The following is an 18,727-nucleotide window of genomic DNA, read 5'->3' as shown; positions in this document are numbered from 1 at the left end:
CCTCCATATGCTGCGAGTGTGGCTTTCAAAGATGGAAAAAAAAAAACAAAACAACAACAACAAAAAACAAACAAACCCACATGTTCAGAAAGAGAGGAGATGCCGTGGGCAATGAGGAGGGAGAATGGCGGGTGGGGGTGGGGTGCGAGGTAGAGCCCTAGGTAAGTGGCCTCACCTGCCAGGTAGAAGCCAGGTCCTTCCTGCAGAGGCCAGTTCTTCCCCCCCGCCCCCCCAAACCCCGGAGGTTTGAACATCTTTGGAGCAATTGAAGCTATGTTGCCATGGCCACTTTGTTAGAACTCACAGTGGTGGCTCGGGAAGCAAGGTGGCAGGGAGGGAGGTGGACCACGGGGGAGGGGCACCCATCTCGTGGCGTGCGTCTTGGACTGGAGCCCAGGAGGCTGGAGCCCAAGAGGCAAAGGCGTCAGGTGAGCGGAGCTGGCTCCTGCCTGGGTCTTCTGCCCAAAGACCCAAATTGTTCAGCAGTGTCCCAGGTGGAGCCCAGCCCAGAAGGTGCAGACCTCAGAGCTGCTCTGTCAGCGGCCCCCATTCCCCAAGGCGCGTGGCTACACAGCTGACCATGAGAAAACGAGACCCATCCTTAAGAGCTCAAACCTCAAGTGAAACCACGAGTGAAAACAACCTAAGAGGCATAATTCCAAATCTGAATAATAAAATAGGCAGGTGCCAGAAGGCTCCATCTTGCTGCCGCAAGGCTATGTCGCTTCTTCGGAGTTCTTACGGTTTACCTTCCTAAACGCCTCTGTCTCTAGTCTGGCCTCCTCTCCCCAGTATGGGCCTCGTCGGGTTTCCTTCAGCAGCGCTCCTGGTCATAAAAGAGCCCCTGACATGCCCACCCCTCCAAATTCTCTAATACTCATACAATTACCGTACTCTTGACAGTTATTTCAAATTACAGAAATACCACAGCGTCACAAGAAAAAAAAAAAAAAAACAAATCCAATCCTGGCGCTTGTTATCATGCTTTCCCTTGTCACTCTGACACAAATTCTATTATTTTCTGGCTGAGGTTCCCCCTTTCTAATTCTCTCAGATTTACTTCAGTCTTTCTGATGTTCATTTAGGGTAAAGCATATACACCATCAAAGCACGTAAGCAAGACTGGCTGCCTCCGATGGCCCCAAAGGACGTGCCATAAAGCTTCAATTCAATAGCAGCACGTGGACGAATTTGTTAGTGGGTCCTGTGCCTGGTGCTTAACAAGGACAAAGCCTTTGGCTCGGAGCAGTATGTCCCCACAGAACCATCAGGCAGGCCACATATGCCACTTAACATTTTCCAGTAGCCATGTGTTAAAACGTGGAAATAATTTCTAGGATATTTACCACATCTGAAATATTATCATTTCAACATGTAATCACTAACAAAAAAATTAGTGATATCTTTGACAAGCTGCCATCACAAAGTACCAGTGATTGGGTGCCTTAGATAAATTTATTTCCTTGCAGTCCTGGATCTTTCCAGAAGCCAAGACCAAGCTGTCAGAGGGGCGGTGACCTTTGAGGGCTCTCTCCTGGGCTTGTAGACGGCTGTCTTCTCGCTGTGTCCTCAGACGATGCTTCCTGCGTGTGTGTCTGGTCCCAAACTCTGCTTATAAGGAGATCGGTCACACTGGGTCAGGCTCTACACTGTCACAATCTGAGCCACTCGGGTTAGGGCTTCCACACATGAACGTCTGGTGGACTCAATTCAGCCCGTTCTTTTTTTCACGCTGAGCTTTAAAAATCCAGTGTCCTGTGAACTGAAGGCACGTACCAGTCTGGACTGGACATGTTTCAAGTGCAGGTGGCTGCGACTCCTGTAGCCCACAGCTCAGGTCAGAGCCCAGGGTCAGCCAAGGACTGGCTTGCTAGGTCACACCTGCTCCAAGGGCCCCACACAAACTTCCTTCAGGTTTCCACGGGCTGAATCACTTGTCCCCCTTCACCCATCTCCAGATATTCTTTCACCCCGCAAGAACTGCAGTGCTGGGGCGGCGGACAGAAATGTTTGCAAGTGGTTCTTCCCAACATCAAGTCCGTATTTACAGCAACAACCTCCGCCATGGCCTCGCTCCAGAAAAGGCACGAGGATGTGATTGCTCAGATCCCTGCATATACCTGGCAGGTATTATAAGACCAGGTCTTGGTCTTAATTCCGAAATGAATGTGACTCTCAATCTGGCAAAAAAGTGCCAACCTCTTTGGCTGTGATACCTGCCTGGTGAGATTTTGGCCACAGGCTGCAGGAGCCCATCCTCCGATGCTGCCTGTCCTGCTCTGCTCGGCCTAACACATCTTCCCAGCCATCTCCCCCGGCCTGCCCGCCCCCCTAAGGAAAGAAAGTCAACTATGGAGGAGCTGGGATCAAGGCCCAACTCCACGTTCTGGGGACAGCTAGCTCCACTCTCACACGTCCAGTTGGGGAAAGCCGTGCAGTGAATATCACCTTTGAGAGAACATATGTCCACTTAGGTAATGTCCACGGGCCTTGAGAGCCCTTGGTGAGAGCCCGACTCCTGTGTTCAATTAAACATCCTGGTAGAGGTGGCTGCTACACACACGGCCTTCCCTCCTGGGCACTGCCCCACCCACTGATGCTTCTCGAGACCTTGTGGTTTGCTTGTGTCAATGACATGAGCACAAACTAACAGGGGCCTCCCGTACAGCACAGGGCAATCCACTCCAGGGTTCTCTAACAGCCACGTGGGAGAAGAGTCTGAGAAAGAACGGGGGTGTGTGTGTGCATAACGGATTCACTTTGGTGTACCCCTGAAATGGACACAATGTTGTAAGTCAACTCTGATAAAATTCATTTTTTTTTTTTTTTTAAAGTACATTGTTCTGGGAAAAAATGATACGCACATGCAAATGCATGTGCCATTTCTGGGCAGACTGTGTGGGGCCTGAAGCTGCATTTCTTTGGGGCAGGACTGGGTCCCAGAAAGAAGGATGGGCGGGCAGCATGAGACGGAAGTTTCTGGGTTGTGTGGGGCCATAGACGTTGGGAGGTTGAAAGTCTAGCGGACTCCAGCCCATCCTGACCGATACCGGAGATGGGGAATTACCTCCTTCTGCTATGTTCTTCCCCAGGAAATGCAGTGCTTGTTGATGTTAAAATAATTTCTTTTTCTTTTTCTTTTTTTTTGCTTCGCAGCCCATCCTCCAGGCACTTTGAATTTCATGGGATGACATTTTCTCCGTCACCTGCACTCAGCCTCGCTTGAACTTCAGAGAGATGAGTCAACTTCCGTTTCTTTCCAATGTTCTTGCAGAAACATTCCGGGCATCCCACACCAGGCTTTTCAATCTGCCTTGTCAATACCACTCTAACAGCTGCTGGGGGAACGGTGCTCCTAACCTTTGATTAGCATGTTTAATCGAGGTCAACCTTCCTGACCCAAAGGTTAGCCAACTGCTCACTGTACCAGAATTAACTTTCTGTCTCCTCCAAACCCCAGCCACGTGGGAGGCCATCCCTTCTGCCCATTTCTCTGTTTGCCCATAATGCTTTGTCACTTAGAGTTTTTGCAAAACCTGGATTTCTCACCCTGGACACTACTGACATTTGGGGCTGGATGACTCTGTGTGGTGGGGGCTGTTGGCCTGGCGGGATGTTGAGTAGCCTCCACCCACCAAATGCCAGGGCTACCCCTGTCCTTGGGCAGGACAGCCTAGAAGGTCTCCTGCTGGTCCTGGATAAGAACCATGGGTCCAAACTAAACAGATTCATTTTTTCCCTTCCGGACGAGGCCACTTTTGCTAAGCACCAAACCAACCAAACCCACTTGGTTCCTCAATTTATTATTCCTGAGAAGGCCACCTGTCCTGCCTATCATCAGTGAGTCCCGTCCATCAGAAATCACTCTTAAATGCTGAGCATTCACTCATTCATTGGTTCATTCATTCTTGCATTTCTTTGTTCACCCAACAAACAGGCCCTGTGTTATGTGCCAGGCATGGACTGAGAATAAGATGTGTTGTGGGGATTAACCCATGTGACCAATTTCCTGGTAGAGCTTATGGCCCATTGGGAAACTCGCTAAGGGAAATACACATGCAAATCAAATCTATCGCAGCAAAGTGTGGTAAGTGCTATAAAGGAAAAGAAGAGGACACAGTGGGTGTTGGGGAAGAAGTTGCATCAAGCTAAGGTGGGAAGAAATGAGGCAAGGGCAGTTGCAGCAGACGCCTCTGGGCAGAGGCAGGAAGCTGGCGAGTGCAAGGACCCAAAGGGGAAGCATAGTCAGAATATAAGAAGCGAGGGGAGAGGAGTTCAGACGTGGTTGGAGGAATCTTGGGGGCCAATGCTGTCAGAGAATGGGAGCCAGAACGGTCACCGGCCAAGGCACCCATTCCTGCATCCCAGTGACCTCTGACCTTCCAGCTTCCCTGGGTCCAACCTCCTGTTCTGGCCATTGGATAGCACCTCATCACCCTCTACTCTAGAACATCAGGAGCCAGGGAGCCACTAGGGGAAAGGGTGGCTTTTTTTTTTTTTTTTTTTTTAATAAATCAGTTTGCTGAGAAATAGAAGTCCTCTGGCTAAGTCAATAGAATTTTAGTAATTAGCCTCAATAGATTTCTATGAAGAAATCCATTCTGTTCCCAGGGATCTGCTGTGTGGCACAGAGAACTCTACCCAATATTCTGTGATAATCTATGTGGGAAAAGGATGGAAAGAGAATGGATGTGAGTACGTGTGTGACCCACTCTGCTGCACAGCAGAAGTTATCCCACCTTGTAAATCAATTCTACTTGAATACAGCTTAAAAAGAAATCTATTCTGTTTCGCTGTAGGACCAGGTGTAATTCATAGACCATTCTGGATCCTTATTTCCAAACCATATGCTACTCTGACTTTTTTTTTTTTTTTTTGCTTTTTAGGTCTGCACCTAAGGCATATGGAATTTTCCAGGCTAGGGGTCGAATCAGAGCTGCAGCTGTAGACCTACGCCACAGCCACAGCATCGTGAGATCTGAGCCGTGTCTGTGACCTACACCACAGCTCACGGTAAGGCCGGATCCTTAACCCACGGAGTGAGGCCAGCGATCGAACCCGAGTCCTCATGGATGCTAGTCAGGTTCATTTCTGCTGCGCCACGATGGGAACTCTCCTACTCTGAATATTTTGATTTTTGTCCTGTGTCAAGGAGAATAGTCAATAAGCAGAACACACACGATCTGTTCAAAAGGGTCTGGGTTACGTCGACAGCCGCCGAAAGGGGCAGGCACCGTCCTTTCTTGAAATAGGTGCCGTTTTGGGTAGAACTGCATCCCCAGCAAAAAATACACTGAGGTCTTAACGTTACCCCGATGTCTGGGAACATGACCTTGTTTAGAAACGCACTTTATTTATTTATTTTTTGGTCTTTTTGCCATTTCTTGGGCCGCTCCTGCGGCATATGGAGGTTCCAAGGCTAGGGGTCTAATCGGAGCTGTAGTCACCAGCCTACGCCAGAGCCACAGCAACGTGGGATCCGAGCCGCGTCTGCAACCTACACCACAGCTCACGGCAACGCCGGATCCTTAACCCACTGAGGAAGGCCAGGGATCGAACCTGCAACCTCATGGTTCCTAGTCGGATTCGTTAACCACTGAGCCATGATGGGAACTCCTAGAAACGGACTTTGGATGTAATCAAGCAGAGATGTGATCACCCCGGGTTGAGTGGCCACAGAGCCAAAGACTGGGGTTCACAGAAGAGAAAGGTCTGGACACAGACACACACAGGGAGAAGGCCACGGGGATGCAGAGGCTGGGACTGGAGCCATGTGTCTACAAACCAAGGGACGCCGCTGCCCGTTGGCATCACCAGGAACTGAGCGAGGCGTGGACAGACTCTCCCCGGATCATTCCCTCACTCAGCGCACGCTGGCATCAGGTTTAGAGCCTCTAGAGCGCTGAGAGAATCGATTTCTGACATTTAAAACCACCCAGCGCGCAGTACTACACGACACAGCCCTTCGGAAGGAGTACAGGTACCTTCGTGGAATTCTCTGGGGACTTTCCCCAAAGTGAAAAAAGAAGCAGGTCACTGAGATGCATTAAGAGTCCTGATGAAGACAAAAAGAAAAAAAGAAGAAAAAAAAAAGAGGCCTGATGGAGGCGCAGAGTGACCTTAGATGTCACTTTGGTGGCAGAATTTTTTTAAACTTCTGAACCAAAGTAGCCCCGGCCCCCCTTTCTTTTGCACTGTGTAATTCCTTTCTTTTCTGCATGTCAGCGCTTTACCAACAGGACAAACATGAAGAACACAATTCCAAGCACTGGACTTTTTCCTGTGGAGAGATTACAGACTGCAGACTCATTTACTTATTATTTTTTCTTTTTACGGCTGCACCTGCGGCATATGGAAGTTCCCCAGGCTAGGGGACGAATTGGAGATGCAGCTGCCGGCCTACACCACAGTCCCGGCAATGCTGGATCTGAGTGGACTCTGTGACCTACGATGCAGCTTGTGGCAACGCCAGATCCTTAACCCACTGAGTGAGGCCAGGGATGGAACCCGCACCCTCAGGCATCCTAGGTCAGATTCTTAACCCGCAACGGGAATGCCTCATTTACTTGTATTAGACAAGATTAGCCTCATTCAAAACTTACGGCAATTTACAAATTCAAATAAAATACGGAAATTGATGCAATGAAATAGAAGCTTCAGGATCTTATTTCTGAGCGCTTAGATTGTCCCTTTCTTCTGCAGGCTAGAATGAGCAGCCCACGACCACCAATGGTTATGGTTCCATTTAGCTGCACCAATGATCAAACTTTTACACCTTTAAAGAAAATGTAAGCGAAAGTTACAATTTCTTACCAAAAGGTTCGAGGTTCCCCAAATTTCAAGTGTTTGTCCCCTCCCCTCCCCAATCTTCATCGGGACCTTTCAAATTGTTACTCCTTCTCTGAATCACACGAACTCCAGCGATGAGATCTATGACCGGCTGATTAAAATGATGGCAAGTTTCCTTTCCAGAGAAGCCAACAGATTAAATAATCTTGTTTGAGCCAATTAATGGAGAAGCCACCGACGGTGAGCCGTGGGATAAATGTTTCGGTGACAACAGAAAAATGCAAACTGTCAAAGGAAAGCATTCTCTCTCATGTGGCCAGAAAATCCCCCAAATCAGCGTCTCGGACTCAGTTTTCTCTGGCAAAGACTCTAAAAATACCTGTGCTCTTCAGTCCTGACTTTCAGCAGAGCATCTATAAAAGGACAATTGATTTTTTCTGGGGGAGGAGGAGATTTCTACCTAAAGTACCAGCTGGAGGTCCATGCATAAAACCTTCCAATACACAACCTGCAACCAACCTCTGGGTCCACAAACATCATGTGTTGAAAAAAAAAAAATGTGTTTACAACGCTGCAGGGAGGTACACGGAAAGAGGAAAACACAAGAAAAATCGCGTTTTGTTTACCTTGCCTTTGTCAAAGTAGTGGATGATTTCTTGGTAGAGCCGCTCTTTCAGCTGCCCCTGCGTCGTCGCCTGGTACCCGTCCCGCTGGGTGAGGTGGGCCGCACACAGGTCCTCTGACCACTGAGACAAAAGCAAAGCGTGAGCAGGGCCAGGTCAGGGCACGCCTAGGGCTGCCGTTTGCCTGTGCTCTGGTCAAAGGGCACAGTGACTGCCGCTTCGGAGCAGGTACATGGGCCATGACTCCAGGGACCCTTGGAGCTGCTGTCCTCAGGTTGTCAGGTCTGGAAATGAGGGCAGAACCTCTGTGCAGAGGCCTCAAGATGAAGGGAGAGCTGGGTCTGGATTCACACAGCAGAGAATTCTAGCAGGTTTTGGAAACGCTGAACTGTCAGCTTGCTGATCGACTGCCTTGAAACACCCAAGATGAATTAAGAGCCAGGGGGTTTATGGCTGCCTCGGGCGGGGCACCTCGGGGTGCTGGCTTCGTCCGGGGCTGCTCAACAGCTTCAGCAGCAGCCACGGAGGCACACAGATCCCGCTCACAGGTAAAAGAGAGCTCCTTATGGACAGGGAGGCGTCTTGGGATCTTTGGCCCTCAGCAGGCTGCCAGCTGTAGAGGCAGGGCTCCGCCAGTGGGTTTTTTTTCTTTTTTGTTTTTGCCTTTTTAGGGCCACACCCATGGCATATGGAGGTTCCCAGGCAAGGGGTCCAATCAGAGCTACAGCTGCCGGCCTACACCACAGCCACAGCAAAGTGTGATCCGAGCTGCGTCTGTGACCTACACTACAGCTCACGGCAATGCTGGATCCTTACCCCACTGAGTGAGGCCAGGGATCGAACCCTTGTCCTCATGGATACTAGTCAGATTCGTTACCACTGAGCCACGATGGGAACTTCTCGGCCAGTGTTAGTGGACGTGGCCATGGACTGACACATAAAGAAAGGAAGCACAGAGGTCTCAGCAAGCTGGAGAGACGCACCCAGCGGAGGCAAAGCTCATGTGACACCTAAACCCCTGAGCTGAGGCTCAACGAAGCAATGGCAATAAATACAGGGTTCAATAAACTTCAGTATTTGATGGGCACCTACTATGGGCAAGGCACTTAGTCAAAGAGGAGCCAGAAGGTGGCTGCTCCCAGAGAGAATGCTCTGACAAATCAGAGCACAATGACATAAAAGGACTCCTCAGAAAAGATTTTGCGGGCTTTTTGGGGTGGGAGGCACGATTAGGGGTTCTGGGGAGGTTCCCTGGAGGAAAGAATCAGAATGGGCTTGCTCATCAGTTGGACTCAGGAGGTGACGCGTGACCCTGTTCTAAGACTGGACAGTGAGGGAGTTCCCTGGTGGCTCAGTGGGTTAAGGATCCAGCATTGTCCCTGCTGTAGTGTGGGTTTGATCCCTGGCCCAGGAAATTTCCTAAGCTGCCAGCACAGCCAAAAAAAAAAAAAAAAAAAGACATGACAGTGAGGGTACTACCAAGAAACAGTGGGCTTGCAGGCTTCCTGGATCACAGTGGGGTTAAGGGGGACCCCACTGGACTTAGGGCTGATGAAGCCACATCTGGAGCAGTGGGACCAGCTATGGTGCCACATTTTAGGGGGCATGAGAAATGGAGAAGCTGGCCAGGAACCCTTGGGGCAAAGAACTAGAGCCTTAAAGGGACTTGTCTGCAAAAATGGAGAACATACAAAGGCTCCCTAAGAGGCTGGCTGTCACAGCACACACCCCCTCCCACCTCCCCGAACCAGATGGGCTCTGGACCAGCTCGCGCTAGACCCAGGCTCCAAGGAAGAGGGTAAAGCGCATGGGGCCAGGATGGCTCCTCTGCTCTAGGAACGTCAAGCAAGAATCAGAAAGCTTTCAGCGGGCTGCAAATTTTTTCACCATCCAGTGGGTTGTGCATATCCCAACCATGAATGGAAGTTACAAACTCAGCGATAGTGGAGTTTCACAACATGGCCAGATTTCTATCTTATAAGAGGTAGAAGTAAAATTCTACATGATTCCGAAATGTAACTACAATAAAATCTAAGACTAAGAAAGTTCAGAGCTCCCATAATGTTCCTGGTGCATAAAATCACCTAAACAATATTGACTAGAGAAGCAAAGCTCCTTGATACCTTCCACTTAAAACCCTGAGATGAAGTAACTTGATGGCTAGGCGAAAGGCTTAAGTTTGTATGGCCCTTGCTTTTGGACAAAATATCCTTAATCAAAAAAGAAGATTCTATTGGAGGATTTTTACGTAACGAACAAGAATATATCAATCGGGTCGAAGAGTTTCCATAACGATACAAATAATGTTCCTTAGTGTATTGATTGGCCAGCGTGGACTCACACTCACAGCAATATCAAAACCTATTTAGGAAAAATTGCAAAACATAATGATGCAAATGGTACAGAAAGATTATATAGCGCTCACCATTTAACTGGAAAGTGCAGAACCCCAGCGGAAAAGATAATGCAATTGGACCTATTGATTTGGGTTGTGAAACCCCCTCGCACTGTTTGTGACAAACCCATCTGTGCTCAACAAATGCAACAATTAAACTAATGACACTTTGCACATATCTATCTATTTTACATTCACGTGCCCATACAAAAGTTGATTTACTAGGAGAGCGAGTGAGGGTGGGCCAAGCAGCCTGTTAACCCCACTTCGATTTCCCTGGGGGAAAAGAAATACTTTCGTAGTTTCAAAGCTGCCTTGTTACTAAAATTGGTTTTCTAACAAATGAAGGCCATTGGAATTCAGAGTGGGACAGCTGGCATGAGATGCACCAATTGAAAGCTCTGTCTTCACAGCTGATGTTTGGGAGTGCTCCATGCGCTGCAAAGCGAAAGGGGTACCCTGGATGACTAAGGATGAGGCATTCAGATTGAACTGAGTCTCGGGTTTTCTTTCTTTCTTTCTAACTTTCTTCCTTCCATTCATCTTTTTAGGGTTACACCTGTGGCATATGGAAGTTCCCAGGCTAGGGATCGAATCGGAGCTGCAGCCACTGGCCTATACCACAGCCACAGCCACACAAGATCCGAGCCACATCTGCAACCTACACCACAGCTCACGGCAACGCCGGATCCTCAACTCACTGCGGGAGGCCAGGGATGGAACCCATGACCTCGTGGATACTAGTCAGTTTCATTACCACTGAGCCACAGTGGGAACTCTCATTGAGTTTTCTTTGTAGTGGACCCTTGTTTTCAGGCAAAGGTAAATCAGGCAAAAGACACTCCTGCATCTTTAGAGCAGCTTATGTGTGTGTGTGTCACCCAGGCTCCTAAAGAGGTCATGAGCGAGCTGACAACTGAAGAGTCTTGCTGGAGTTTCATTGCCAAATAGGATATCCTCCTTAATCCTCTCAACACACAATAGACGTTGCTTGACGCTCATTTTTAATGTAATCTTATCTGGTTTTCTTTCATTCAGTTTTTGGTCTGAGTTTAGAAACAGGATTCCTTGAATGAGCAGTCTTTACATGAAGGGATGGATAATCCGTTGTGATTCTCATAGTGGTTCTTCTTGGTCTAGTTTAGTTTTTCAATTTTTATGAGGACACAATGGGAAAGATGATTCAGCGACTTGTTAGAGCTTTCAAATATACAACTGGAGGTTGACAGCAGTTCCTCCTCTACTCCTCTACCCACACGTCCATCCATCCACCTACATGGCTGTCCACTCACACTTCCATCTTTCCGTCCATCAATAAGAACATCGACCCAGGTATTTGCTGTGGGTCCACCCTGTATGACTAACTGGGATGAAACTGGACATGGGGGAGAACATGACTAGATTACGCCCCCCCGCCACCAATGTCCAAAGTCATCTGCACATCAAAGGAATCACTGGAGAGGAAATTTGTCGTGCCAGACCTGTGCTCGGGAGGAACACCCTCCAGAAGATTCAGGCGGGAGGTCTGACATGAGCTGATGGACCTGCAGGACATCTCAATGGAGCGCCTCAAACTCACGGAGAAAGAAGCCATGAGCTGGTCCCCACGCTCTTTGCCAAGATGCTGAGGGGTGTCACCCTCTCTCTAAGCTGTCCCACAACAGAAATTCCCTCTTAGTGAGGTCGCCTTCCACCATTACTGAGTTCTGTGGGCAGGAATATGGAATCAGAGCATCTCTAACTCAGTGTGAGCTGCTAGACCAGGGATGAGTGTTTAAGATGCTTCGTGGTACCTTGCTCTATCATCTTGTTAACCTTGCTTTTGGTAGGGTCAAATCTATAATCAAAGTACTTCCTAACTATCTTTGTTTTTGCCATTGCGTTGAGTCAATATCCATAAAATCTTAAGTTACAGGTTTCCTAAAATTTGTCATGGGAAAATCAAATTTTAAATGCTCTTATAATTTATAACGACAGGACCATAAAAGTATATGGTGATTTTTACTACCTTTAGAAGCTTTGCGTGGAGGAGCAAGGTATAAGCCGCTTCTGTGTAGTTATCACACTCTTTGTGCAGGTCACATAGCTTGTACAAATACCTGAGACAATAAAATAAAGGCGCATTCTTCAAACATCACCAAATAATTCGTGTTGAGAATTCTGAGACCCAAATAAACACCTTCAACAGTAAATTGTATCTGCACTTTCTTTCTACAATGTTTACAATTCATAGGGTCTTGGAAGCTTCCGGTACACAAAGCGCTAAGAACAACCAACAAGACTAGCACACAATAGATATAGATATATGTAATTTAAGACTTCTCTTTTCAGGACAAAAAATGATGATGGCAAAAGAAGGTAGACTTGCACTTCAGCATTTCTCATTCTTTCTCATCTTTTCTAGAGTTTTCTTCATACCTTTGAAATGAGATCGCACCAAGTTTGTGATTTCTTACATTTCCACTGAGTCCAAACACACACACACACATATCCATAAAAACACAAATCCGTGAGAATAAAAAGCTCCAATGATCACAGTGAATGTGATCAAAAGAATTTCTATGCCATAAAGAAATAAAGGATGCTTTCTGATATAAAGAAACCTACATTTTGGAATAAAAGGAAACTGGTTGTTTTTCCCAAATTTTCTTATATTCATATGGTACTGTTTTTAAAGGAGAAACTTAAAAAGTCCTAGAAATCAAAAGTTAGGAAAATCACACTTAATGGAACAAAACCATCATGTCGTGTGGATCATATAATTACTCTGGCCTTGTAACTGGTGATTGTTAACACTGGTCCGAAAAGGTGAACAAGACGAAGAGGATACCAGTCACGGCCCATCACCTAGAGAAAAAGGCTGGTGAAGGAGAAAAATCCAGTAGAAGATAAAGGCATTTGGTGTCAAAGTAAGAACAGACGGACCACGTAGAGTGTTGCCTTATTTCTGACAAAGTGGAAACTGGGTTCCTCATTCGATCATAGGGCTTTCTGTGAAACACTCAACTTTGGAGTGGTGACTATTTTCTTTTGTCTTTTTCTTTTTTTGGTCTTTTTAGGGTCGCACCCGTGCAACATGGAGATTTCAGGCTAGGGGTCCAATCAGAGATGTCGCTGCCGGCCTACCCCACAGCCACAGCAACGCCAGATCCAAGCCACATCTGTGACCTACAGCACAGCTCATGGCAACGCCGGATCCTCAACCCGCTGAGCGAGGCCAGGGATAGAACCCACAACCTTACGGTTCCTAGTTGGATTCGTTTCCACTGCGCCACGACAGAACTCCTGTAGCAGTAACTATTTTCAAAAGGGTCATAAGGGTTGGGCGAGAGGAAAAAAACCCTGTGAAATAACCCTTTATGGCTTTGCTTCTGAGTTGGCTAAGGATGACCCCCCAAATCTCCATATTGACCCCCAACACCTGCATGTTGACATGGACCAACTGGACCAGGCCTGACAATACTTTCGGAAGCTCCTCCAAATTCCTTCTCTAGCCTTCACACGTTTCCTACAAGACAAACCCCCGTGGTTCTAAGACCCTTTGAGACATGAACTTGACACAGAGCAGTCATAACAAACAGGTGGTGGACAAGCACGATGCTCACATACCTTATGTACATTTCTTCTCTTTCAATTTCTTTGTAGAAGTTCTGAAAAATCAAACCAAACACTGGTTTAAGAAACCTGTTCTATAAAAGGTGTGATATGCATATTAAAAATTTACAGTTTGTGGAGTTCTCCTGTGGCTCAGTGGGTTAAGGATCTGGTGCTGTCACTGCAGCGGCTTGGGTCACTGCCGTGGCACGGGTTCGATCCCTGTCCTGGGAACTTCTGCATGCCTTGCGTGCAGCAAAAAAATAAATAAATAAAACTTAAAATTTAAAAATAATAAATGACAGTTCAACTTGTGTCAAACACAACCAAATGAACCCCACTCTTTGAATTAGAACCATACGTTCTCGTAAAATGCAAAAACATCTTACATTGCTCTTCATTTTTGGGGGGGAGGTGATTCTAATGAATAAATTTCCTATAATTTAAACACTATGGTATGTATATTTTAATCTCAAACTCCTAATTTACTCCCCCTCCCACCACATTCCCCTTTGGTAACCACAAATTTGCTTTCTATGTCTGTAAGTCTATTTCTGTTTTGTAAAAAGTTCATTTGTATCATTTTTTTAGATTCCACACAAATGATACCATATGATATTTGCCTTTCTCTGTCTTACTTACTTCACACCGCTGGGCGCCCACTTCTGCGCTCTGTGGGCAGCCTCCTGCCTGCCCCCCGCCCCTGTGGTCCTCCCAGCATGGGGCTGATATGTGTGGCTCCCCAAGCAGCCCCGTTGGGTCTAGGCTCCAACCCAGCATTAAGCACTAATCTTTCAGCGCTCACCCACTGGCCTTGTATTTCGATTTTGTATTCCTTCGTGACTAAGACACATCCTCAGATTTTCAGAATTGTAGAGTTCCCTTAAGTAGCTTTGTAAAGAACATAATTTATATCTGTAAAATAACACTGATTCGACCGCTCTTAGACGTGGATATGATGCAGAGACGAGCCAGGTGACACACAACAGAATCGTCGGCCAGTAATTAAAGACAGCACAGTTACAAGGTGACAATGAGATTCTACTTAATTACAAAGGGGCATTCTGTCTGGGGGGAACTGTGTTCTAATACACGAGCAGACTGGCTTGCGGAGGTACGCCCACAAAACCTAGAATGTTCCACTAACTCCATTAAAAAAAAAAAAAAGAGCGATGGTTCTACGGGAAATTTGGCAATGGGCTTACATTTATTTATGGATGAATACATTCTCTGTTTTCTGTTTTTTAATCTTAGAATTTCAAGGGGGTTTCTGCTTCATGATAAATTGAGGACATTGTGTGTATTTCTAAACATATGTTTATCCATCCATATTCATCTAGAGATGGAGAGACATATTCACTATGAAACTCTACCTGTTTCATAAGAAAAGTACCAGGAGAAGGGTAAAAATGGACCAGGGGGGTAAAAATATATTTATACGATTAAATGTGACCTTGACAGTGAACACTGCGACAGAACATCTACTTGTAAAAAGCCAGTTTTCCTACTTCTCTGTAATCCATAGATCTAGTCTATTTTTAATTTTTTTTCTTTTTTTTTTGTCTTTTTGCCATTTCGTGGGCCGCTCCTGCGGCATATGGAGGTTCCCAGGCTAGGGGTCGAATCAGAGCTGTGCTACACCAGAGCCACAGCAACTTGGGATCCGAGCCGCGTCTGCGACCTATACCACCGCTCACGGCAATGCCAGATCCTTAACCCACTGAGCAAGGCCAGAGATTGAACCCGCAGCCATGGTTCCTAGTCGGATTCGTTAATCACTGAGCCACGATGGGAACTCCTAGTCTATTTTTTAATGGAAAGAATTTGATAAATTGAGATCCATCTTAACCTCCCCAGGAAACAGTTAAGAACAGAGCACTTGACTCTTGGAGGAATGACTCAGGATGTTTCAAGTTGAAGGAAGAGAATGATGTCAGATCATCTCGGAATGAGAGCGGGACACACGTGAACGTCCAGAACCGTGATATCAGGTGTCACAAGAGCTTATCTATCTGACCCTGATGCTGATGCGGATAAAGGCCACCTTCAGAGCGCCTCTCGGTTCCTCTACTAGGCTGTGCCTCCTGCTTAAAACAAGTTGGAAACCTCGTCAAACATAACGCTGATTCTCCCTTCTGGACACAAACGGGGCCCTCAGATCCCCCTAAAGATCAGAGGGAGTACGAGAAAGGGAGGTCCATAGCCGGCAACGATTTTGAAAGGGTTTCTGTTTCTCTCCTGTAGAAAAAGACTGATTTCGGAGTTCTCATCGTGGCTCAGTAGAAACAAATCTGACTAGTATCCATGCGGATGCAGGTTTGATCCCTGTCCTTGCTCAGTGAGTTTAAGGAGCCGGCGTTGCCATGAGCCATGGCGTAGGTTGCAGACGTGGCTCGGATCCGGCACTGCTGTGACTATGGTGGAGGCCGGCAGCTGCAGCTCCGATTTGACCCTTAGTCTGGGAACCTCCATATGCCACAGGTGCAGCCCTGAAAAAACAGAAAGAAAATAAAAAGACTGATTTCTACTTTGTGTTAACCACATGGGCGCCATGAAAGTCAGTTCCTTTGGACAGAGGCAATGATGCAGGGAGACCACAGAGTGACAGGTGGGCTTGTTCCCGCACAAAGGATCAAGGTCCTTCCTTGGGGCAGAGCTCGCTGCCCTGCTGGCACAGTCTGGCACAGCCAGGTGGATGGAAAGGCAAACAGAGCCTGGGCCAGGTCTCAGGGAGAGAATCCAGTAATTCCTACAGTAACTCCTCAGTAATTCCCAAGTTCCTAGGATACACATGCAGACATATTTAGAAATTTCAAGTTCACAGATTCCTTCCTCAGCCACGTCTAGTTTTTTTTTTTTTTCTGGCCACTCTCTTTAATTTTATTATTATTATTTTTAATAGTTATTTTCCCATGACAATTTTTTTTCTACTGTACAGCATGGTGACCCAGTTACACATACATGTACACATTCTATTTTCGCACATTATCAGGCTCCATCATAAGTGACTAGACTTAGTTCCCACTGCTACACAGCAGGATCTCATTGCTAATCCATCCCAAAGGCAATACTTTGTATCTATTAACCCCAAGTTCCCCAACCACTCCACTCCCTCCCCCTCCCCCTTGGCAACCACAAGTCTATTCTCCAAGTCCGTGATTTTCTTTTCTGTGGAAAGGTTCATTTGTGCTGTATATTAGATTCCAGATAGAAGCGATATATCGTATTTGTCTTTCTCTTTCTGACTTATTTCACTCAGTATGAGAGTCTCTAGTTCCATCCATGTTGCTGCAAATGGCATTATTCTGTTCTTTTTTATGGCTGAGTAGTATGCCATTGTGTATATACACCACAGCTTCCTAACCCAATTGTCTGTTGATGGACATCTGGGTTGTTTCCATGTCTTGGCTATTGTGAATAGAGCTGCAACGAACATGCAGGTGCATGTGTCTTTTTTAAGGAAAGTTTTGTCCGGATATATGCCCAAGAGTGGGATTGCTGGGTCATATGGTAGTTCTATGGATAGATTTCTAAGGTACCTCCATACTGTTCTCCATAGTGGTTGTACCCATGTCTAGTTTAATGATGAGACCAAAGGCATTCTTCATTCTGTTAGTGCTTTGGATTTCTAGCATTTCCTTTTGATTCTTTCTTTCTTTCTTTCTTTCTTTCTTTCTTTCTTTCTTTCTTTCTTTCTTTCTTTCTTTCTTTCTTTCTTTCTTTCTTTCTTTCCTTCCTTCCTTCCTTCTTTCCTTCCTTCCTTCCTTCCTTCCATCCTTGTTTCGTTCTTTCTTTTTTCCTTCCTTCCTTTTTTCTTTCTTTCTTTTGTCTTTTGTCTTTTCAGGGCCACACCTGCATCATATGGAGATTCCCAGGCTAGGGGTTTAATCGGAGCTGTAGCTGCCGGCCTACACCACAGCGACAGCAACTCGGGATCCGAGCCGCATCTGCAACCCACACCGTATCTTTGACCCACTATGCAAGACTAGGGATTGAACCCACAACCTCATGGTTCCTAGTCGGATTCATTTCTGCTGAGCCATGACAGGAACTCCTTTTTTTTGTGTGTGCTTTTTAGGGCTGCACCCATGGCACATAGAGGTTCCCATGCTAGGGGTTGAATCGGAGCTACAGCTGTTGGCCTGCTGCCACAGCCACAGCAATGCAGGATCTGAGCCACGTCTGTGACCTACACCACAGCTCACATCAACGCCAGATCCTTCACCCACTGAGCAAGGCCAGGGATCGAACCCACAACCTCATGGTTCCTAGTGGGATCTGTTTGCACTGCGCCCCAACAGGCACTCCCCCTTTCGATTCTCTCTTGGAGTTCCCATCTTTCTGCTAGTTTTACCTGTTCTTCCAGAAGGTCTACTTTCTCCGTTAGTGCCCGTCACATACTCATCCCAGTCATTTAATTCTAAAGCCTCGGCCGTGTGTCCGAGTCCAGCTCTGAGGTTCTTGCTCTTCAAATTGCGCCTTTTGCCTTTAGGACACCTCGTGAGTTGATGCTGAAAGCGAACACGAGGTACTGGGGAAAGGAATCCAGTCCTTGCTGCTGCGGCCATGCCTGCTCCTGGGTTTCTGCTGCGGGAAGCTCTGCTTCTCTCTCTCCTCCTGTCTCTCCAATGCGTGGGGTGGCAGTTTCCCCCGTGGATCTTAGACGGTGAACCTAGGAAGAGCTGTTGACTTGCCGCTGGCCAGCTTTTGCTGACAGTGAGGACGGGAGTGACAGCGCGCCAGCTCCTTTCGTAAACGGAGCCAGAAACCGGAGGTCCCCCCATGCTTATTAGACTGTCAAGGAAAAAAACGCTGTCATGGAAAATGTTTACCAGTCAAAAGGGGTTGCCCGGCCCCAGAATGCAGGGCCCGGGACTGCACGAGTGTGCAGCTTGGAGCTTCTCAGGGCAAAGCTCAGACGCAGTATTGACAGTGAAGGAGATGAAAGGTAAAAATACGCCCCTCGGTTTTTCTTTTTAATTCAAACATTTCTGGTGATGTTCAGGAATGAACGATGTGTCCTGTTCTTCTTGGGACACAAGTCCATGTCCGTGGGCTCAAAGTGTCTAGAGGCCGTCCGAATGGGGTGTGGGGGGGAGGTCAGGGCTGTGCATCTTTCTCTTGTCCAGTGACAGGGTGACAACGAGGAAAACCCGGAGGAGGGAGGCGGAGAAACTGGGAAGCGGGTGTTCGTGCACATTCGTGCACTGGGACCGGCAGGGGAAGCGGAGGAAAATGCCCCTAGGGCCCAGAATCTGCATTTCTGGCTCCTTATGGGAGCAGTGGAGGAGGAAGATGCAGAGAGATGCCAAGAGCTCTGCAGCCA

At 47.2% G+C, this 18,727-nt stretch overlaps 1 protein-coding gene across 2 annotated transcripts in view; it reads right to left on the bottom strand.

Moving 5' to 3' along the window:
- The window catches only part of DOCK1 (dedicator of cytokinesis 1), a 535,081-nt gene that overhangs the window by 53,735 nt on the left and 462,619 nt on the right, over positions 1–18,727 (bottom strand). For both annotated transcript variants that reach the window (XM_047760279.1, XM_047760280.1), the window contains exons 36-38: positions 13,417–13,457; positions 11,816–11,906; positions 7,416–7,535 (exon numbers count right to left, since the gene is read on the bottom strand). In XM_047760279.1, coding sequence (XP_047616235.1) covers positions 7,416–7,535; positions 11,816–11,906; positions 13,417–13,457 — 252 coding nt within the window. The remainder of the gene's footprint in view (positions 1–7,415; positions 7,536–11,815; positions 11,907–13,416; positions 13,458–18,727) is intronic.

Source organism: Phacochoerus africanus, chromosome 15 (genome assembly GCF_016906955.1).
Source record: "Phacochoerus africanus isolate WHEZ1 chromosome 15, ROS_Pafr_v1, whole genome shotgun sequence".
NCBI classification, from domain to species: domain Eukaryota; kingdom Metazoa; phylum Chordata; class Mammalia; order Artiodactyla; family Suidae; genus Phacochoerus; species Phacochoerus africanus.
Note: the sequence above shows the minus strand (reverse complement) of the source record. Positions and strands in the feature narration are given on the sequence as shown.